The sequence below is a fragment of the Jaculus jaculus genome, chromosome 8 (assembly GCF_020740685.1).
Source record: "Jaculus jaculus isolate mJacJac1 chromosome 8, mJacJac1.mat.Y.cur, whole genome shotgun sequence".
NCBI classification, from domain to species: Eukaryota; Metazoa; Chordata; class Mammalia; order Rodentia; family Dipodidae; genus Jaculus; species Jaculus jaculus.
In genome coordinates, this window is record NC_059109.1 from 111150498 (window position 1) to 111173485 (window position 22988).

Below are 22988 nucleotides of genomic sequence, written 5' to 3' on the forward strand. Positions count from 1 at the left end.
AGACAAGACTTGTGTGTTCTAGAAGAGCAGAATATGTGGGTGACCCAGTGTGAAGGAAGTCTGGCACTGGCCACAAAAAGCAGAGCAGGTAAGTACCAACTTTACCTTGGTACCATCGTCTAGGAGCTGAAGGCACAATGTGGCTAGATCCCAAAGTTGGGCAGGATGTGCCAGTGTGCACCTGACAACGACCAAGCACAAGTTGGGCAAATCCCGTTAAGTGTCGGTCTCCAGGATGCTATGACACTTAGCACTTTCTCCAGGTGCATTAAGAATCGGGATTTGGTGCTAGGCATGGTGGCGCACACCTTTAATCCCAGCACTCGGGAGGCAGAGGTAGGAGGATCACCATGAGTTCGAGGCCACCCTGAGATTACATAGTGAATTCCATCTCAGCCTGAGCTAGAGTGAAACCCTATCTCAGGAAAAAAAAGAAGAATCGGGATTTGATCATTAAAAAAAAGAAAAAGAAAAAAGAAAAAACCCAGATGGTGGAACTTACATAGGCATCAGTACCCAAAATTTTGGTCTTAGGTTATACTTGAGAGCTGACAGAGACTGCTGTGGGCTTCCTGAAAGAGTTGCAACTGGGAAGTAGTAGGTGATGGTAGTAAAAATACTAGAAATCTAGCCGGGCATGGTGGCACACACCTTTAATGCCAGCACTCGGGGAGCAGAGGTAGGAGGGTCGCCGTTCTGCCTTGAGTTCAAGGCCACCCTGAGATTACATAGTGAATTCCAGGTCAGCCTGGGCTAGAGACCCTACCTCGAAAAAAAAAAAAAATACTAGAAATCTAGAATGGCACTATCCTCCCCTTGCCACCAGCTGACCCTAAGACAAGCTAACTTTTTTTTTTTTTTTCGATTTTTGGGGGGGTGGGTTTTGAGGTAGGGCCTCACTCTAGCTCAGGCTGATGTGGAATTCACTATGTTGTCTCATGATAGCCTCGAATTCATGGTGATCCTCCTACCTCTGCCTCCCAAGTGCTGGGATGAAAGGTGTGCACCACCATGCCTGGCTAACGTTCTTGTTGTTTCTTGTTTTATTTATTTTTGGATGACCTGGAGTTCACTATGTAGTCCCAGGCAGGCCTTGAATTCATGGTGATCCTCCTACCTCTGCCTCCTGAGTGCTGGGATCAAAGGCGTGCACCACCATGCCTGGCTACAATCTAGCTCTGACCCACACCTGACATACCCTTCCCCTTCTATCCACAGAACGGCCTTCGGCTGGCATTTGGAGTACTTTCAGAAGGTGGTCTCAACCCCTCCACCTAGCTGCCTCTCTCAAGTGGTCACGTGTCCACTGTGCCCTAACATCACGTCTCTTCGTGCTCTTAAGCGCCCGAGCTCACACGCTGCCCTGCTCTTCTCTGGGCCCCATTCTATTCTTTATGTGTCTACTCACAGTGCTGGGATAGAACCCAGGGCCCCACATAAGCTAGATAAGTGCGCTATCACTGAGCTACACCAGCCAGAGGAGACCTGCTTTTTAAACTTCTTCCCATTCCCCAAAGGCCAGCTATAGTGTCCTGATGTCAGAGAAGTCTCCACTTTCTGACCACTCATCGCCTATGGCTGTCTGAACTGTTAGCCATGCTAGGCTGAGTTAGGGGCTGTCTACTTGGGGTGCCTGTGTGTGCCAGTTTAGTCTCCTGACCTGGTGTAGTTTCTAGGAGCAACCTTTTCCAAAATCCTTGTTCTTTATCCTGTCAGAACCTCACAACAGTGCTCCGGTACACTTGGTCACAGTCACTCAGTCATGCTGATCACCTGGGAGTGCTGGCCAGTGAACCACGTGGGCAAAGCAACAGGTCCCTAATCTCCTCACTCATGTGAGAGAGGGGAGAAGACAGGAGACCATCACTGGACACTTGCCAGCAATAAGGGGAAAATTTCCAAGGGGTGAGCATGGCATCTGAGGCCTGAACTGAATGAACAAGACATGTATCTGCAGGAGGAACATTCAACAAAGAGGGAAGAGCAAGAGCAAGAATTCTGAAGCTGGAATATGCTTGATTCGTTTCAGGAGTAGCAGTGAGATCGGGATATGCGGGGAGCTGACGAGCCAAGGGAGGTGGGTGGGAGATGCTAACAAGCACCAGAAGAGGTAGGGCTCGGTCAGCTGTCACATGGAACTGAAGGTTCATTTGTCTGCAGTAGAGGTTTTTGGAAGGGGAAGTAACAGGACCTATATTACTTTTCTCCCAGACTGAAAGGTTTTTATTGTTCCATCAAGCACACAAGACAAAAGTGCCCCAAATCCTCTTCTGACTGGACAAAGCCACCGCGAGATTATTTCTGTTCAGAAGCAGAGATGTCAGTTGCAACACGGCCACTAGAAGCATCAAGACCATTGGTTCCAGGTTTCCTGCTGGAGATTATCTTTCCAGAACATGGTAGCAACGTCCAGCTGTAAGTCCTGCAAAGCCACCTTTTTCACACTCTACTTGTAAGATAAGGTTACAGCATCAGGTCACAAATCGATAACAACTGTGAATAATCACAAGCTTCCACGTGGCACAGGAACATTTACAATGGCAATCTTAGCAAAGCAACAAGCAGGCCTGGGCAGCTCAACTTCCCAGTGGGCTCTGAGAGGGGACCGCACAGGGTCTTACTCAAAAGCAGAAAAACAAGAAGCACATGACATGAACTTTCTACGTACACAAGGCCATATTTGGACCAGAAGAGAAGAAAACAAAACAAAATACCCTCTAAAGATACAGAACTGTGTAGTTATTCTAAGTTACAAACACATTAGTAAATCAAAACCAGTTAAGATTCAGGGCTCTCTCCCTCCACCAACAGGCTCTCAGCCACTCCTGGCCTTCCCCGGACTCCGGCTTGTTGTCCACCCCCTTTGTGTGTCCAAGTCTTAGGGAGCAGAAGATAAGGCCTTCCATGTAAGAGGGAGATGAAGAGCCCTGTAGGGGGGCAGGGCAGCTCAGTTCTATCTACAGGAACCCACAAAGGGGGAAGGGTGCTGGAAGAGGACAAGAGAATTGAGGCTAAAGTTCCTTTAAAAGAACACAGTGTAAAATGAAATGATTAACTTTCCTTGCCACCAGGGACTTCTTGATCTCTGTCTAGGAGCCCTGCACTGTCTGTCCCTTAGAAGATTCTAGACCTTGCTAGAGAGGGCAAGGTGAGGGGGCACTGAGTCCTGGCAGTTTATGTGACAAGCTCTCCCTCTCTGGAGACAGGTGATTTCAACAAAGAGTCTCCTTATTTGAAGAAAACAAACACACACACACAAAAAAACCCTTACTACTTTAGTTATATTGCTTCAGAGTTTTCACTTTACAAATGACGTTATCTGTGCCTTGTAGCCTGAAGCCTCCTCCAGCACCCACAACCTGGCAGCTAAGGACAGACAGGTGCAGACAAAGGGTCTGGCTGCGGTGGGTCTAGGAAGGGCTCGCATCCTTGCCCCTACCTTGAGCACATTCCCAGACAGGCCAGTCTCCTGCCATTTCTGGGAAATCTGGAGCTCTCATTGCATGGGCCATGGGTCCACATGCACTTCCCAGGTTCTTGTAGACCTTGCAGCAAGCAAGAGGGTCAGTGGTGGCCTGGGCAAACTTATCAGAAAGGCAGTGGCTAGGTGTGGATGGGGCGTGGTCTAGGTCTTCATCAGCCAACAGCAGGCGGTGAGGGGCCACACATGGGGCAAGAAAAATGCACTGCCCACTGCCTCATGCTTTTAGGCCTCACCATGCCCAGGCTGCAGATACCCAACACTCCATTCGGTGGGAGCTACTCCATAGTCATGAGGCCATGGGGTGTCCAGGCCTGACAGGCTGCCAGCAACAATTGCACCTGCCTCGTCTTGAATGAGGAAACTCCGCCTGCTGGAGCCAGCACTTTGTAGCTCTGAAGTACTAGGACTCAGAGAGGCCCACTGGTCCTTCTTGTAACGCCTCATGCACGATGGGGTCCAGAGTGAGTTGGAAAACGATGCTTACAGGTAGGCCCAGGCCACGCAGCTGATCGTAGTTCAAGTCCACGGCACTGGGTGCCTGGTGTAAATGTAGTGGCATGTGACAGTCATATGATGTTGACAACAGCATGCAGGACACAAGGTAGAGATTGGCCATGAAGGTCACAACCTTAGAAGGGAGTCCATCACACATGCCAAGAAGCCAGAATACACAGGGGGGAACATTACCTCAGCACCCACTGTCCGCCTAAACACAGGTTCCCAAGGAGGCACAGGAACCCTAGGGAGGCGCCATGTACCTCCGCAGGAGTTAACCGGACTGGAACCCGTAGGGCCTGGGAGGGGCCTCTGGTGGCCACCTAGCTAGGCCTCCCCTGGCTCTGCAGGGCCTATCCCCCAGCAAGTAGTACTGCAGGGGATTGGGCCACAGGTCATCTTTAATGATCTGTGCTACCCTGTCAGTCTCCGGGAGGTTGTGCTGTGAAAACCAGCCGAAGAAGCTTCGGACCGTGTCTCGGTTTCTGTGCACCAGGGCTGGGGGTTCCTGACCTCGATGCCAGCGGATGCGGGTGGCCACGGACACTACCCGGCCTGAGGATCTACATTCATACTCCTTCACTATCACCTTGTTTCGGAAGTAGGGATTGCTCCAAAATCGGAACTTGAACTTGCAACCTGTTCGGGTGTGCCTGAGCTCCCTCACCTCCAAATTCATCAGGTAGCTAAGCATGTCTTCATCGCGGGGGCTGATCATGGCTGACAGCTGCGGGTGGTTCAGGAAGGCAGTGACCCAAAAGCCCGGAATGTTCTGGATGATGAAGCTCCTCCGAGCTAGGTGCAAACGGCGCATCCTGCCAAACCTGCGCTCAAGCTGGAGGTAGGCCCTGTCGGCCTGGGCGCTCACTGCCTCCAGCTCCCACTGGATGGCCTCCAGCGGGTCCACAATGAGGCCACGCAGGTCTAGGGGCACCGGGCCCTGCTGGGCCTCGGCGCCCACTTCGAGCTTCTCCCCCGCCTCGGTTGCATCCTCCATGGCGATGGCGCCCTCCTCAGTCGTCACTTCCTCGGCCTTCCCGCGCCCCCATCCCTCCGCGCCAAGGGTTTCTGGGGCCTCCCCGCCACCCTCTGGATTCAGAGCACTCCCCGAGGAGGCCGCTGCCCCGCTGGCCGAGGCAGGCGGAGGGGCCCCGGGACCCGCGGCGGGACCGAAGGGCTCGCGGAGCCCCGCTCCTGGAGCGCAGGACGCGGGGGCCAGGCACGCGCCCCCCTCGTTTGCCAGCCCGGACGGCGGGCGCGCAGACGTCTCCAGAACCCACGAACCCTCGCCTGCCATCACCTGCGGAATCTCCGGCTGGAAGGGCCCGGGGGTCTCACGGGCAGCGCGGCGGGGTCCAGCGGCCCGGGAGGGTAGCGGATAGGAGGCGGGGTCTTCTCCTCCAGGCCGAGCTCCGCCCCTGGCACCCTTCCCCCTCTCCTGCCGGATGTGACTCGCCAGGGTCCCTCCACGGCAGGGTGGGGGCGGGGGAGACTGTTGGGTTGGGAGGTTCGCAAGTGCTGAACAGAATTGGCCCCTACTGGAGGGTGGGGTGGGGGGGATCGGCGCAGGAGACAGGTAGGAAGAGCAGGTGCAAGTGGCAGCTGAAGCAGGCACCGGGGGCCAGGCCCCATCCTCAGGCGTCGTTACGGCCTTCCCGCGGCAGCAGCACTCTGGGCCGAGACTAGTCTCTCCGTGGCCGCCCTCTCTCTAAAGCTCTGAGGCTGCTAGGACATTTGTAGCCTTGCAATGAAGGATCACATTCAAACTGGGAACTGAAGATAAGGGCACCTGTCCGGCTCATGAAGGTGGCTCAAAAGGCTCATGTGGAGGAAGACACAAAATTAGAGTAGAGGCCCCTGAGGCCAGGAAAGGTTTCAAACTGCTGCCAACCAGGGAGCAGGGGCCATCTGCCTGGTTGCCACAGGAACTGGATGCTCCTGGACTAGTTGGCTGAAACCAGGTGGACCTTGCTTCACTTGTCCCCGGAGCTGCCCTTTGCTCAGTGCCAACCATTGCATCAAGGTGCTCTGTAGTCTGAAGTGCAGTGACTGCGCTTGGATAGACTTGAGGGCTAGAGCTGAACAGGCTCTAACACTCCACAATTCTGCAAATGTATCTGTGTTAACTGTGGTCACAACTCCCAAACCTGTGGCCTACAGAGGTCAGCACACCACAGGCCCCCATCTCTGCCTGAATATCCCTGCCACCTCTTCCTTTTTAGAAAGCCTTTGTCCTCATCCAGCCAAAGGACACCATAGCTCTGTCACCCTCCACCCACTGACCTCCTAGGACATACACCGGGTCTAGCAGCCAAGGTGAAATCCACTGGAGTCCTAGCTGGGGTTGGGACCAATTTGGGTATCAAGAAAGGGGAAGGCTGCACCAAACACCTTAGTTCTTAAGCCACCCATAGCTTCTTGAGCTGGACTCAAATTAATGTGCACTGTTTGGTTTTGGATACTGGCTCCAGATCACGAGAAGTGAGCTCCTAGATAGTGAAGACTTCCTGTAAGGAGACTAGCCAAATAAGTGTTGGGTAAGGCCACATCAGCCTCTGGAATGCCTGGTGTGGATAAAGCCAGATTCTAATTCTGCCACCTCGCGAGTCTGAAAAGGGTTCTCCTCCTGGTCAGTAGTACTATGTGAAAAGCACACATCTAGAATCATGACACCATTATATTCCTACTTTGCAGAGCCTGATGATAAAATCTCAGCTGCACAGAACAGGGCAGAGAATTAATGCTAAGTCAAACAAGTATGAGCCTCTGGATCAAGCCTAGTGAGTCTGAACAACATGCAGCATTTTCAGTTACATGAAACTTCCCTGCTAAAGCCAATTTGGTCTTGGTTTTGTGACATTTGCATCCAAGACTGATACAAACGATGCCACTTACCTCAAAAACATCCACTTACTACTGTCAGCCCTATACTCATCAGCATCCCCTTGGATGCCAAAGATGTCCATCTCTTCCCAATTCCAGCTCTCTTCCCCTTCCCCAACAAACAGGTTCACAACTGCCAAACACATCATTCAGAAGTTTTTAATAAACAACTTCATTATAAAAACTTTTTTTGAAAATGTAATTCTGTAAAACATTGAAAAATCTACTTTAACAAAGATATGCCCTGTGCATTTTCTAATGGCACTTATATTTTACAATTTAAAAACCTTGTTTCATATAAAGCCAAAAATACTCCAAGAGGTTATCCACTGTTTACAAAGTGCTAGAAGGTTTTTGTCTTGTATTTTTCTTTCTTTAAATAATCTGGCATTAAGAAAGAGTGGCTGCAGAGCCTTGACCACTGGGAGGGGGTAGGGGAGGAGTAGTGTTCCGTTCTAGTGCCAAATATACGCGAGGTGGAGAGGTGCACGTGGGAGAATCCACGAAGGAAGCCAGGCGGCACCAGAAGCAAGTGGACCGGAACAATTCCACATACCTCCATGAGGCACTAGATTACACAGTGAACACCCCTTCCACAACCCAGACCCTATTCACCAGTGGTGAAGGTCATGGCCAATTCCTTCCACAGCAGGTTCAGAGCTCCAGGAGAGGCCAGAGTGAGGTCACAGAGCAATCTGGACGTTTCTGGCCAACACCTGCCTAAGGCAAAGTTTCTTATTACATAAATATCCTTGTTAAAAAGCAAAATATTGATCCTGTACAATACAACCTGTTAAAAAAAATCATGGAGAAGGGATGGAGAAACAGCTACTCAAAAGGGAAGGGGAAACTTAAAAGGACTACTAGGAAAATTTAGGGCAGTGGGGGAATTTCAACTTAGGACAATATCTACGAGCAAAAAAAAAAAAAAAAGTAATCACACCTGCTTCCCGGATATCCATGAACAAAATGCCATAAGGGAAAGGCTAGGGAGAAATTCACTGGGGCACCTTTCCCTGCCTTCCACCTTTTAAAGATGGTGCCAAGACCCTTTGAACTGACACCAGCGCATGCCAGTCTCTGGCCTCCAGGACAGTCCTCAACCCTGATCAGATCAGCCACTGTGTAGGGTAAGAGGTGCCTGTCCCCTAATGTAGGTCAGCTCATCGTTGGCAGACTAGATAAGGTGGCAGGGAAAGGGGCCATTATTTCTTTTTTTTCTGGTCCCTGGTAAGTCTGTGCCATGTGCCTCAGCTCCTGTACTGGGCAGATGTGCCCTGGCTCTCTTGGCCTCATAAGGGGGACTAAAGTGAGTTTGGACACTGACAACAGGATAAAGCTATTCTTATCCTTTGAACAGCTGGACCAAAAAAGTTCTTTGGGGAGATGGGGGCAGGGGAAGGTCTAAGAAACTGCAGGGAGGTTATGGTCCACAATCACGAAGGCAGATAATTCCTCTGCACCAGCAAAGTTCACAGAGACAGGGAAATTCCTTGTGGTGAGGATACTGAGGAGAGAGAGGGATGGGAATGGGGGAAGGTGAAGAGAGAAGACAGGGTGTGGGGCAAGACCCCAGTTACTAGATCTGCAATAGGTGCTCTGCTGTCCTCTGAGCACTAAGGAGGGGCGAGTTCAAGAAAGACAGGAAAGAGCAGTCAAAGAAGACAGTTTAACTGCCTAGCACACTATACTTCGTGGAAGCTAGAGACCTATTTGCCTTTGAAACTGAGGATACGGGGAGGTGGCAGTCAAGGGGGAAAGGGTGGCTGGGTCTAGTGAAGACCAAACACAAGGAGAATGGCAGAGCGAGTACCACTTGGATTCTCACATGCCATTTCCTGTAATACGAGTCCTGACAACATGCATAGCATGCAGGAGATGGCTGCGTACCAAGGTAGACGCTTTTTATAATAAACCTTAATTAGTCCCTGGGACTCACTGAAACTAATTATTAGAAGCAAATCACCTAGTCTGATTCCAACCCTGTCAGATATACTTATATTCTGGTTGTTTCTTCAAAGGTATTTCAACCTACCTTGCCTAAATCAAAACACGCTTATTTACTCCACATTGCTTCCAATCAGGGCCAAGGAGCTAAATTTGAAGGCTTTCACCTCAAACAAGGAGTACTGGCCTGGGCTGAAGCAGAAGCCCTGGTCTTGGACCTGCATAGTTCCCAATGATACACTGAAGTGAATCCAGATGAAAGGTGGTGGGGGGAGGGCAGGGGAAACCTTGTGGGAGGTTGAGGCAGTTCCTAGGTAGTCTGTCCTGAACCCCTAGTGGAGAAGCCAGCATGAGGCACCACTGACAGAAGTGCCCAGACTACTGGCTGCATCTGTAGGCGTTACCAGTAAAGAGGTAGAAGTGTGTTTATGATCAGAATGGAGGTATCTCAAGAGGCCCCTCAACAGTGGTCCCTGAGCTTCCTCCCTTATGCATGGAAACGCCCATGCAGAACTGAGATGAAATGGGGCTGGGTGCTGGGCAAAGGGCTGTGCCGCCTATGGCAGAGAGCCCTACAAGTCAAGAGAAGAACTTACCACTTCTTGCAAGAAACCTTACTAGATACCAGAGGCAAATGAGGGACCGTGAGGAAGTGGAAGTTCCTGATGGAGAGCAGAGAAGCTTATGCACAGTGGCCCTGGGCCCGTTGGGACTGCAGAGCACAGGAGACAGAAGGAACACTGTGGATAAGAAAAAATTTGGTGTGGGAGGCAACAATGATTAGATAGATTAGGATTCAACTATCTGCCCAGTCCTAAATTTCTGGAAACTCGTCTTCCAACAAACTCTACTTCTTCCTGGAAGGAGGACAAGCAGGAGGGAGAAGTTCATTCCCTCTCCTGTGTTATCCACACCAGCCCAGAACCAGCATCCCTCTTTCCAAGACAAATAACAACAGCTCATGACGTTCAGGGTGGGTCAGGGATTGAGAAGGTGATAGGTATGGGCATGCTTTTCCTTTCTTCCCCTTTTCAGTTCAAGAGAATGAGGGTATCATGATGTACTTGGAGAAAATCAGAATCGCAGACCTGTGAGAAAGCTGCTCCAATCTTCTTGCCTGTCTCTTGTGGGCACTGCCATGGGAAGGCAGGAGTAGACGCAGTCATGGAAGATGGCAGAAACTGAAGCAGTCCAAAGTCAGTTTATTTCCCCACGGGGGAAAAATGTGACCTCAAGTGAAGAGAAGTCAGCAAGACCCGACTCCGCCTTGTAAACAGGGCTCCAGTTAACACCAGGTACCAAGTGGTTCAGGCTGGTGGCAACTGAAATGGACTGGTGGGAATGGATTCATGGTGTGTAAACAGTGTTCACTGCAATCACTCTAAGGCTAACAGTGTGGCAAGGGAGGTGAAATGGTGTCTGAGGCGAATGTGTAAACGGTACCATTGGGGGACAACACTGACTGGAAACGGAGCTGCTGGTAGAGTGGGGATGGGGTGGTCAGGAGGAACAGAGGTCCTCTCTGCTGCCTGGTAGCTGGAGCCAAGAGACCACCCACAGCAGGGACTGACCAACTGGTCGCTGTGAGGTCTGCAGGTTGGGATCAAAAGGCGGGCTTCTTGGGCTATTCTCTTGAGGTCATACAAGGTGAAACCCTCTGTCTCCAAGAGGCTTCCCCTTCTCCAAAGAGGAGGTGCTAATGCTTTGGAGGGGGAGAGGGCTAAACGTGGCTCCCAGTTCAGATCAAAAACGCAAAGAATACCTGAAAGTCCTATGGTAGGAGATCTTTCATGGGGCTGGGCTCAAGGCTTCTCCTGGAATTGATCCTGGAACCTGAACCCCCAAACCAAGTGCTCCATACAGACACTGGAATTATCTTTTTGAACCCAGCTCTGAAAGCTCAGCTGCCTTTGTCGGGGAGGTGGACGGGGTGGGTACTTAGGCTCCCCGGCAGAGCCAAAGACTGAGCGGGGAGGCCCCGCGGGGGCTACTGGAATGCTTGGTGGAAACGAGGCAGGGTGGTAGTACTCAGGCCAGAGGTGAAGACAGGAGGCAAGGAGTGCAGAGGCCCAAAGTTCAGGGGTCCCCCAGCTCCTGGAGAATCTTGAGGCTGAGCCTGCAAGGTGGTGAGCAGGGGCTGTGCCTCAGCCTGGGAGTAGCCCATGACCAGGCCTCCAGTGGTCCCTGGCGGGTTACATGGGGGCAAGTTGAGCGGAAGAAAGCCCAGTAAGTGGGAGAAATCCACATTAGCAGCGCAGAGGGCCTCGGAGAGGTTGGCGGGACTCTTGGTGAGCAGTGCTTCATCTAGGAGGGCCGCAGCTGCCGCCGGCTGAGGTGAGGCGGGCTGAGGTTCAGCGGATGAGAGAGACAGGCTTCCAGGAAGCTCCGCCAGGAAACTATCCACCTCCACTTTGGGCAATTTGTCGGGTAAGTATGAGGTAGATCCAAGCTGGTATTTTGGAGGGAGCTGAGCTGAGGAAGAGATAGGGGAAGATTCCAAAGGGTAGCTCATACCCATGGGCAGTGTGTTGTGCACCAGGGAGTGTGGCACGCCCGCACTGGGCATGGTAGGTATGTGGGCACCATACATGCCCATGGGCAACATGCTAGGGAAGGCCTTGGCCCCCATCACGTCCCGAGAGGCCATGCAGAGCACGGGGCTCAGCTCTTCCTTGACGCTAACTGTGGAGCCGCAGCTGAGTAAGCCCAACATATCCACGGGCTCTGTCTTGATCTTGAGCAGCTCCTGCGAGTGGCTCTTCTTGACATGGCGGGTCAGGTGGTCCTTGCGGCCAAACCTCTGGGCACAGTACTGGCACAGGAAGTCCTTACGACCTGTGTGCACCACTAAGTGCCGCCGCACATCCTTACGAGTGTAGAAACGCCGGTCACAGTGGTCACAGGGGTGCTTCTTCTCCTTGGTGCCTCCTGCTACCCTGCGGGAGTGGGCCTTCAGATGCTCCAGCAGGGCCTGGGTACTCTCAAAGGTTTGCAGGCACACCTTGCAGCTGAGATCACCGCTGCTGGCAGCATGCATGGCCAGGTGGCGCCGGTAACCCAGCTTCGTATTGTAATTCTTCCCGCACTCAGAGCAGTGAAGGGCCTCTTTGTTGGGGTCATGGGTCTGCAAGTGGTTCCGCAGATGGTCCTTGCGATGAAACATCTTATCACAGTACATGCACTGGTGGGGTTTCTGGGCTGAGTGGGTGGCCATGTGCCTGTGAAGGGGAGGAGTAGGAATGGAAGACAGGGGGAAAGCAGAAAGAGGGGAGTTCACAAGCTCTGACTAGACAACTGAGATGACAACTAAAAGAACACTAGATACAAAAACGACAGTAAAACAATGCAAAGGAGAACCATCCAAATATATCCTACCTGCATTCCTGCAAAGTCACCAATGTACTGATGTTTGTGGCAACATCTTTTTTTTTCCCCCGAGGTAGGGTCTCACTCTAGCTTAGGATGACCTGGAATTCACTATGTAGTCTCAGAGTGGCCTTGAACCCACGGTGATCCTCCTACCTCTGCCTCCTGAGTGCTGGGGTTAAAGGCGTGCACCACTATGCCCAGCTTGCAACATCTGTTTTGATCGCAAAAGGTAACGAAAAATCTAAACCTACCAATAGGTATCATGGTGTGCATGAAGCCTCATGTGTTTGTGATTAAGTCTCACATGTGATCTCCAGCTGGTAGAGCCTTTGGGAGTTGGAACCTTGCTAGAGGAGGTGTGTCACTAGGGGTAGCCTTGGGATTTTACAGTCTAGCCCCTCTTGCCAGTGCTATCCACTTCATTCCCTCTCCCTCCTGCTGATGTAGACATGTGAAACCCTGCTCTCTGCTCTTGCTATGCCTTCCCTATCATGACGAAACTTCCCCTCAAAACTGGAATATACTCTTTCATTCCATAAGCTGCTTCTGGTCAGATGTTTGGTCCCAGCAACAAGAAGATAACAGCTACTGGTTACATAAATTATGATAAATCTATGAAATGAAAAGTATATAAAAAATAAGTTTATATATATCTTCAGGGAATAAACTCCTTAGAGATATTAAGTAGAAAAAAGGACAGCATGTGCTTAAAATATTTCTGGCTGGGCGTGGTGGCGCACGCCTTTAATCCCAGCACTCGGGAGGCAGAGGTAGGAGGATCGCCGTGAGTTCGAGGCCACCCTGAGACTCCATAGTGAATTCCAGGTTAGCCTGGGCTAGAGTGAGACCTTACCTCAAAAAACCAAAAAATAAAATAAAATAAAATAAAATATTTCTGGAAGGCTGTGTAAGAAACCAACATCAGGGCTGAAGAGATGGCATAGCGGTAAAGGCATTTGCCTGCAAAGTCAAAGGACCTCAGTTTGATTCCCCAGGACCCACGTAAGCCAGATGCACAATGTGGCACATGCATCTAGTTTGTTTGCAGTGGCTGGTAGCCCTGGCTCACCCCTTCTCTCTCTCTCTCTGCTTCTTTCCCTCTCTCAAATAAATAAACAAGTTAATTAATTAAAAAAGAAACCAACATCATTGGTAGCCTATGGGAAAAAGAACTTAATAGACAGGTATGATGGTGAACCTTTATTGTAAACCTTTTGATACTGTCTGAATTTTGTGTATGTATTCTCTTCACAAACTTGTATTTAAAATTAAAATTTTAAATTTAAAAATGACATAATAAAGTGGAAAATGAAATTCATGTAAACTTCCTGATCTGGAACAAGTTCCTAAGATATACAAAGCTGAGTCTATAAAGGAAGTTCAACAATACAAGTAATACAATCCCTTTTGAATGTCACAAGAAGGATTCAAAAAATTAAATCCTACCAGCTACCTCTGGGGAGAGGAACAGCTGCTTCAAATATAAGGATGATTCATTTTTCAGCGGATGCCTACCATGCAAACCAGTAACACTTTAAGAAGTGTTTCAACAACACATAGTACCTGAGTAGGCCTTAGTTCACATGAACCTATCTAGTTAGAAAGCAGCTCAAGAGCCCAGGAATTGCAGTCCACAGCTCCATACACATACAGAGTCAATTTGGTAAAACCCTGATGGCCTACCATTTACCAGGTTCTGGTGAGGTGCCACTAGTCTTGTTCTCGCCAGGCGTGGTGGCACATGCCTTAAATCCCAGCACTTGAGAGGCAAAGGTAGGAGGATCACCGTGAGTTTGAGGCCAGACTGAGACTACGTAGTGAATTTCAGATTAGCCTCAGCTAGAGGGAGACCCTACCTTGAAATACCAAAAACAAAACAAAACAAAACACCTTACCAGGCGTGATGGTGCACACCTTTAACCCTATCACTCGGGAGGCAGAAGTAGGAGAATCAACATGAGTGCAAGGCCACCCTGGGAAAGAGTGAGACCCTACTTCGAAAACAACAACAAAAAAACCCACCTTGTTCTCCAGACAAGGAGGCTGAAGTACCAGGTAGCCCCACCCACTAATAAGTGGCAGAGGCTGGATTTAAACTGACCCTCATAAAACAACACCACAGCTGGGGCTGGGAAGATGGCTCAGTGATTAAAAGCACTTGCTTTCGAAGCCTGCCAGCCTGTCTGGTGTATGCATAAATTAAAAAAAAAACAAAAAAACAGCAGGGCGCAGTGGCACACGCCTTGAATCCCAGCACTCAGGAGGCAGAGGTAAGAGGATCACTGTGAGTTCAAGGCCACCCTGAGACTATAAAGCAAATTCCAGGTCAGCCTGGGCTAGAGTGAGACCCTATTTACAATAACCACATCTGTCTCTCCTACTGCACCCCGTAACTCTTTCCACCTGGACAATTACCTGTACCGCCTGTGTGCTCATGTCATACATGGTGACATGAAGGCAGTGCTGAGGGGCCCTGTCTCTTTTCTTCAATTTGCACGTGGGAAACTCACCAAGGACCACAAGTGAATTACGTCAGGGGTCTTGCCTCACGGACCAGGACTTTTCCTGTAGTCTTCCACCGGCACCCAGACCACCAATAAGAAAGTCTAAGAGGACAGCCCTGACTAAGGTCCCCCTAAGATACAGAAGTACACAAAGAATCAAAACATTCCGAGGCCAAGGGTAATCCTGGCCTACACAATACCCTGTTGCCTATTTTAGTTCCTTCCTATCAACTGTTTTCCAGATGGGGAACTGAGGCTTTCTGTGGTCATCTTGTTGATGTTATTTATTTGCTTGCTGTCTGTCTCCATTATTAAGAAGGCATACTCAAAGTTTTTACCTGTGTATAAAAACAAGAAAAGGAGGGTCAGCAACCCAACCTTCTGGCTCATCATTCCATCCCTAGCAACAAGCGCTGAGCCTGGTACACAGCAGATCAATAAATAATAGCTGGATAGATGAATGGTTGGATGATTAGGCACAAAGCTAGTTTACCTTATTTGTGAAGGGCAAGTTCATGATTCACTGATGGAAAGGCAGGGATAAAATGAAAATAATAGCTCTTGTCAGGTCTCCTCCCTAACAAAGCTGTTCTGCCATCTCGGTCTTAACAATGGCTTTCATATTCTATTTAAGTAGGGGTTCTTGGGCTTATAAACTCAGGAAAGGAAGTGACCCAAAGAGCACCAGGGACTCTACAGAGACAGAAGTAGCCATCGGAGGAGCAGGCTGACTCAGCAGCAGCCATAGCAGCAGCAGCAGCACTGGAAGACCTGAGAATAAGAAACTGTGACCCTGGCCAAGCCAGGTCCTTACTCTGAGCTTCTACTTTTACATGGACAACTGGGGCAGTGTCTCTTTTGCTTTTTATAGTTCTAAGACTGATTTCTAACTTCTGGCTAAGAATATAATTTACCTGACACAAGTGAAAAAAGTAGTATTGAAGATAATGTTTAGTCTAGCTTGTTCATAACTGTTTGCTATTGTAGCCATCAGATTCTAGTGTCTGAATCAACAATGCCCTGATTACTTGGGAGGCTGAATCAGGATTACAGAGACCAGCCTGGGCTATATAAGGAGCCAACAAAACAAACCATCAAACATTTTGTTGTTGTTATTGTTTTCAAGGCAGGGCCTCAATCTAGTCCAGACTGACCTGGAACTCTTCTGTAGCCCCAGGCTGGCCTTAAACTCACAGCAACCCTCCTATCTTAGCCTCCTGAGTTCTGGGGCTAAAGGCATGCACCACCATGACCGACTCACCATTGTTTTGGTTGCTTGCTTTGTTTTGTTTTTGAGACATAACCTCAGGTAGCCCAGACTGGCCTTCAACTTCCTATGTAGTTAAGAATGATCCTGAACAGGTAGATTGTCCTGCCGCTTTTTTTTTTTTTTTTTTTTTTTCAAGGTAAGGTTTCACTTCAGCCCAGGCTGACCTGGAATTCACTATGTAGTCTCAGGGTAGCCTTGAACTCACAGCAATCCTCCTACCTCTACCTTGGGATTAAAGGTGTGTGCCACCATGCCCAGCTCTGCCTCTACTTTTTCAGAGTTGTTTTGTTTTCCTGAGACAAGGTCTCAATACTTAGCCCAGGTTGGCCTCAAAATCATGGTGATCATTCTACCTTAGCCTCAAAAGTGCTACGATCTCAGGCACAAGCCCCCACACCTAGCAAAACACTATTATCTTTCAGTGAGTGACTTCAAATGGTTAGCATTCAGAGTATACTTATATTGCAGATTGCCTTTTACTCTTTTGCTACCAATAAAGACCCAGTGGAGTCTCTCTGGCTCTGATCTTTGGGAACCTTAGGGCAAGAAGAGGTATGGGCCAGGCATTAACCCTAGCACTCGGGCGGCAGAGATAGGAGGATCGCCATAAGCTCAAAGCCACTCTGAGACTACAGAGTGAATTCCAGGTCAGCCTGAGCTAGAGTGAGACCCCACCTCCAAAAAGAAAAAGAAAAAAAAAAGAGGTATGGGAGTAAGAGGTATGGAGTATCACCTACCTATATAACTTATACTTGGAGGCAAAAGCCTTGCCGCAGTGCAGCTGAGGGCAGCTATACGGTCTCTGCTCCGGATGGGAGAGGGTGTGAGGCCTTAGCTTCTCTCCATTTGAGAAGGGTGTCCCCGAGATTTCACATTGGCACTTCACTTGACTCTCTGCCTCCCGGCCCCGAGGTCTGGGAACTAGTTTCCAGCCCACTTCCTCCTCCTGCTTTGCATCTTGAATCCAGGGAGGGACGCTGGTGAAAAATGTGGTCATGGCAAGGCTAACGGCAGAGGGCCATGTTACTCAGAAAGCCTCCTCCTCAGCTTCACACGAGCTCTCCACTCGGTCACAGCCTCCAACGCAGCCTTCAGAAAGTGGTTTCTTCACCTGCAACATCAGAATACTTGGTGTTAGGAAGCCCACAACAAGAGATCATAGGGCTCTGGAGGCAGAAAGCTCCCATCCCAATCCTGGCCATCCCTCCCACTTCGAAATGGTGATTTTTAAGCAAGTCCTTACTTTGAGCTGTTTCCTTATTTAATAGATGCAAGTTCTGATACTTAAATGAGATCATGAATACAAAGACTGCGGCAGTGCTTAGTAACTTGGTAGTGTCTACCAGCACTAGTAATAAGAGAACAATAACAGCACAGTCTGGGAACCAGGAGCTCTGAAACTAAACTTTCTCCCCCACTTCACATTTATATCCTTTCCACTAAACTTCCATAGTTCTTCCTCCTCCTCCTCTGCTCTCTACGAGTCTCCTCTTCCTAGAGGTGCTAAAGAGCAATAAAATGTCCAAAAGGCAAAAGGAGAATCCTTTTCTTGGAACATTTACACCCTGAGAGCTAGCCCCAAGCCATATGTGCTTCTCTTTTCTTGGGGGGTGGGGACTGCATGTGTGGTGTGCCTGTATATATGTATATGCCTGTTCATATGCTTGTGGGTACATGTGTGTGCATGTGGAGGCCAGAGGTCGAGCTGAGTATCTTCCTCAATTGCACTCTACCCTCTTTTCCAGACAGGGTCATTCCCTAGACCTAGAACTCCCTGATTTGGCTAGACTTGTGAGCCAGTAAGCCCTAGGAATCTTCCTGTCTCTACCACCCAATGCTGGGATTACAAATATGAACCACTACAAGAGTACTGGGGATCCAAACCCAGGTCCTTATGTTTGTAGGGTAAGTACTTTACCACCAGCCCTAGACATTTCTCAGCAAAGCATCAATGTTAGGAGGTGCCTTCTGAGGAGGCAATAGCGGAATCTTAACATTATCCCTCAATCAGTACCAGTCCCATCCTGACCTCTACCACCTTTCTGGATATTGTGGTATCCAGGTCCAGTCATGCATCTTTAGCAAAAGTTACCAAAGGGCTAGAGAGATGGCTCAGTGGTTAAGGTGCTTGCCTACAAAGCCCGAGGGCCTGGGTTTAATTCCCTAGTACCCATATAAAGCCAGATGCACAAGGTGGCATATGTGTCTGGAGTTCGTTCACAGTGGCTAGAGGCCCTAGCACACCCATTCTCTCTCTGCTTCTCTCCCTCCTCCCTCTCTCCCTCTCTCTCTCTCTCTCTCTCTCTCTCTCTGTCTCTCAAATAAATACTAAACAGAAAAGAAATCTCAACCTTCATTTAGATGATTAAGTCACTGAGTGCAGGTGGATTCTCAGGAGCTTAATTTGTAACCCAAATTCCAGTTTAAAGCAGGGGCCAAAACCTTGACAGATGACCATTTCTCTTGGTAAAAGTAGCAGTGGGGAGAGGGAGACTGGAGCAAGAGTATCACGACTTCTTTCGTAACACCAATTCAGAGATTATGCAAAATTTGGTCATGAGCTATGTAAAGAGAGCAACAGAGATATCTAGGGATGGGCCACAAGAATCTGGGGAGGGCTCCAACTGCATAAACTAGCTGCAGGCTACAGAATGCTTGCTCAGCTCATTAGCACCTGCTGCTTACAGTGACCATTCATCCAATAGACTGGCCATGAACGAGATGATAGTATCAGCGGGTTCATGCCCCAGAGAGCTTTGCTCATCATTAACATGAGCTACATCCTGTTCAGGAACCATTCCTCTTGCTGAAGAAACACTGCAACATAATATGACAAATACTTCCCTTCACAAGTGGAAATTTGCCTAGAAAGATCTTCACAGGGGTGGCTGTATTGTGCATGAATCATGTGCTGGGGGAAGGGGGAGCACTAAAAATTTGACCCACTTGGGCCTTCCAGTCATCATGGCATATATGTCTACTTCACTATAAACCTCAAAGGCCTCTGACGTCTGGTTTTCATTGTTTCATTCCCTCCACCTGCACAAGGGTGGAATTACCTGTTTATAATACCAGCCATTGCTCTGCACCTTGAAACTGGGTAGAGAATGCTCCAGTATGAATGTCTAGTTTGGAGGGAATCCCCCTACCTTCGAAGTCTGCTCCCCCTTCATGTGTGAATCACACGCCTCAGCCCCTGGAAGATGGGAATGGCAACTAGAGCAAAGTAAATTGCATCACTTTGGCTGCTTTGAGAGGGGAGCCTAGCTTCGGAAATTCCGCACAAACTCAGAAAGAGAACGGTATGTCCCCCACCTCCCACACATCCACCTCATCTGTTCTCTTGAACATGCACAAACAAGACACAGCACTTGAACACGCTGCTACTGAAAGAGTGAGTAATGGGCTTCTAGGAGAGAAGCTGCCAGTGGTTAGGAAGAGCTCATGAGGCCGCACTGGTAGAACCAGAGGAGGAAGGCGGGAACCATGTGCTTGCCTTGATCAGTATTTAATGAGGCTGCAGCTTTAAAAAGAAAAGAACTACCACGGGATCCTTCTCTCCTAGGCCTTTGATGAAGCACAGCAATGTCCTCACCTACAGTCAGTCACCAGCAGGCTATGGGACAGCCAACACTACTGGTGTTTCCTAGGAACCCTTCGGGAGCTCTAGTCTTTCTGTCTTTTGTCTGCACACGGCTCTGATCTGCAAAGATTCCTGGGCTTGCCTCACACAATCAGGCCTATTCCTTCAGATCTGTTCATTGGCAAAACTGTGAAGGAATTTTGCTTCTCTTTCAAAGCTGTTCTTCTGGTCTCACACTCTAACCGTAACTATAAAGAAGGTGACAGAACCAGTTCCCATAAAACAAACACAATCCCTCCCAGTTACTGGTATAAGTCAGTATATTTTCAGCCCAAGATTCTTGCTGGCATTTGATCTGGAGGGGGAGGTAGCGCAGAAAGAACCTTGGACTTGCTATCAGAAGAGCCGCCCCTGACTAGCTGAAAAGCTGTAGACAGGTTCCTTTCTTTCTCTGAATTTCACTCTCCTCAATTTCTAAAGTAGATATTTATTCTCCTAACCCAGAAAACTCTTCTAGAGGGTTAAGTGAAATAAAACTCTTGAAAGTAACATGAAATATGTGATGGATATACATGCAACGTCCTCTCTGAAGTCCAAGTTACACGGGCCTCTTTTCAGAGCAGTGCCTGGTAGTACTTCTTTATTCCCCTTTGGTGTTACTTCTCATGCTTCACAGTCAGTTTCCTTCCCTTCCCAACATCTCCCCAGAACACAGCCTTCCTCTTTTCCCTCATAACTAACCCTCGGTACATCCCCTCAGTTCTGTCCTTTACCTCCTCCAGCACATCTCCTGCGTGACAGTTCTCTTTGGCCTGCACAGCCATTTTATTATACCCTCTTCTATGCCCCAAGTAGGAATGCTTGCTCAATACTCTGTATGGCCTTTGGAAGCTCCCGTCTGTCTTCTGTTGTATGCCATGATGCAGGCTGCCCTCTGATGAAACTATAGTTTTTATGGTGTTACATCACCTCTATAGAAACTGCGTTCTTTCTCCATTATTAGCCTGTTTCCTCATCTGTGAGGTTAAAAATACTTACCTCACAGGCTTGCTATAAGGATTATTTTAGTCAGGTATGCAAAGAGCTTAGCATTGGGTTTGACATGCCCTAAGTGCCCAACAAAAGACAGCTATTATTTTTGTCTTTGTACTGAGTTGTATGTTCCCACCTTCTACTGCCACACTCCAGTTCTCCCAATACCCCCTACCACCACCAAATATTGAGACAGCGCCCCCCTTCAGCAAGGAAAGGGTTAATCTCTGTGTGTTCTTAACTAAAGAGACCCACAGAGGATTAACAGCTCCACTTCAGTGACTACCCTAAAATAGCTTTTATCCCTCCTGCCCAAGAGCTACTTGGAGATCTGAAGAGCTCAATTCAACACCTGCCTAAGAGGAAACACCCAGAAATGTTCCTGGAGGTGGACAGGAGCTTCCCTTAAGAGAACTCAAAATAGCAACTGGAGAATTATAAATGGGTTCGGGGGCGGGGGGGAGGGACAAAGTAAAGCAGGTCCTGACCTGGGCACCAAAAACAAATCCAAAAGACATACTGGCGGGCTGGAAAACTGAGAAAGGAAAGAAGGAAAGGGAATAGCTGCCCCCTTCCCTTACATTCGTGTGTGTGTGTGTGTGTGTGTGTGTGTGTGTGTGTACATGTTATACACACACACACAACACACACAACACCCCAGAATGGTGGGAGAATTAAATTACAGGGAGGCTGGAGAGTCTCAATGACTTGCATCATTCCAAGAAACATCAAACAGGATTAACAGGGGTTGGATTTACTCTCGGGCTGCTAGTTCTTCTGTCAGTGTAGATGGGCCTCTTTGGAGTCCCTTTGATTCCCTATTTCCTCGGATTCCTGCTGCCTCCCACCCCTGGGGAGGCCCTGAGCAAATGGCTGCGACTCACTACAGCCTCATTTTTAACAGGGAGGAAACCTGACTAAGACACCCACCCCCCCAATCTTGTGGCCTCTCCTTGGGAGAGGAGGGTTAGAAATCCAAGGCCGACTCTTAACAGCACCAGGTTGACAGGTGGAAAGCCACACAAACCAGAAGACAGGCTACATTTGGAGGTAAAAGCGCCAGTTGGGTGGCAGCATTCCCGGGTTTAAGTCCTTTATTCCTTCAGTCTCAATGTGGACCTCAGCATGGGGCTAGATTTGCAGGAATCAGCCTAGCTCATGGGCCAGCGGCTAGACCACCCCAGGTCGTGGTAAGAAATGTTAAATTTCCCCCACGACTGGGAGTGTGTGTTTTTTGGGGGGGGGATGGATGCCCGACAGAAAACATGAATTCATGGAAGAAGTCTAGGAAAGGGGTCTCAGGGATGGGAAGGAAGCCCAAGCAAGCATGAGCAAATTATCTAGGTTCCTATAGGATCACTACCAAAAGAGAGACATGAAGATATTGGTGGGGGAATGGGGGGGGGGGGCGAGTGGAGATTGGAGAACTCCCGGATTAAAGATAGAAAGAAGCGAGTTCTCTGAATTTCAAGACGGTTTGGAAATGGGACTGTTCCCGATGGAAAATGTCTGTAAAGTTTCTGGGAGTATGGTCAGTGGTCATGGGAAGGGCACGCTGGGCCTGATTTGGGTCCTTTGGACCTAGGTGTTTGGGGGGGAAGCCTCAAAGCAGGTTATCAAGGACTGGAAATGCAACGGGGAGGCGAGAAAGGGCTATTTGGCGTAGGAAAGGGGGTTATGCGGGCCGGGCCGGGGTAGGCGTGTCTGAGGGAGGGAGCAGGTGCAGCTTATCTATGCCCCCCAGACCCCGATCCCCGGTAAAGTCAGCAGCGTGTTATCTCCAGGGAGCATGAGGGTCCGGGGCTGGGGGACCCTCGGGACTGCGTCTCCAGCTCTGGGCAGGGAAGGTGTGTGTGGGAGGGGGAAGGGAGGAATCAGGAAAAATAAAATTGTTCGGGTCCCCCAAAACACAGGTAATGAGGTCCGGGGTGAGTTTTCGTCACCCTGGGGCCTATGTGGAGGTCAGACTGTGGCAGAGGAGGAGGAGGAGGAGGGCCTCCCCCCACCCCGTCTCCTCTACTCGGGGGTGTGTGTGGGGGGGGGGGGCGACCGCGCCGAGCGGCCCGAGACGAGGGGCGCCGCCGCTTCGGGTGCCGGGCGTGCGGGCTCCGCGCGACGGCCTCCCGCTCGGCTGCCCGCCGTTCCCCTCGAGACACCCTCCCCGGCGTCCACCGCTCCCCACCCCGGCCCCCTGCTCAGCCCGCGCCCCACACACACGGCCGGCACTCACCGCGCTCGGGACCCCGCGCTGCCGACCGGGCCGCGCTCGGGCTCCGCCAGGCCCGCTCAGGCCCCGGTAGTGGCGGCGGTCGGGCCATTGTGCGGTGCATTGTGGGAGCCGCGCGAGCGGGCGCTCGGGCTGTGGAGGGGGCGGCGCCGCGGGCTCTCTATGGTCCCGCCCGCCCGCGGGCTAGAGCGGCC

The 22988-nt window shown here is 49.9% G+C and overlaps 2 protein-coding genes across 2 annotated transcripts; both read right to left on the minus strand.

The window, feature by feature from the left end:
• Positions 1–2196: 2196 nt before the first annotated feature.
• On the minus strand, positions 2197–6945 carry LOC101602650 (putative testis-specific Y-encoded-like protein 3). Its single transcript, XM_004667999.3, has 2 exons — positions 6875–6945; positions 2197–5514 (listed from the first exon to the last, which is right to left on the minus strand). Exons 1-2 carry the CDS (start codon positions 6943–6945, stop codon positions 4254–4256), a joined length of 1332 nt encoding a protein of 443 aa, XP_004668056.3. The 3' UTR covers positions 2197–4253.
• Positions 6946–7007: 62 nt separating this feature from the next.
• Plagl2 (PLAG1 like zinc finger 2) lies at positions 7008–22868 on the minus strand. The gene is made up of 3 exons (XM_045156697.1): positions 22798–22868; positions 16690–17063; positions 7008–12027 (listed from the first exon to the last, which is right to left on the minus strand). Exons 2-3 carry the CDS (start codon positions 16947–16949, stop codon positions 10797–10799), a joined length of 1491 nt encoding a protein of 496 aa, XP_045012632.1. The 5' UTR covers positions 16950–17063; positions 22798–22868; the 3' UTR covers positions 7008–10796.
• Between the last annotated feature and the right edge of the window lie 120 nt (positions 22869–22988).

Coding starts and splice junctions, on each gene's coding strand:
- LOC101602650 (XM_004667999.3), bottom strand. CDS start 6,945: ATGGACATCTTTGGCATCCAAGGGGATGCTGATGAGTATAGGGCTGAC. Junction 5,515..6,874: donor AGTAAGTGGATGTTTTTGAG/GTAAGTGGCATC, acceptor ACCCTCCAGTAG/GGGCCAATTCTGTTCAGCAC.
- Plagl2 (XM_045156697.1), bottom strand. CDS start 16,949: ATGACCACATTTTTCACCAGCGTCCCTCCCTGGATTCAAGATGCAAAG. Junction 12,028..16,689: donor TCCAAGTATAAGTTATATAG/GTAGGTGATACT, acceptor TCCCCTTCACAG/GCACATGGCCACCCACTCAG.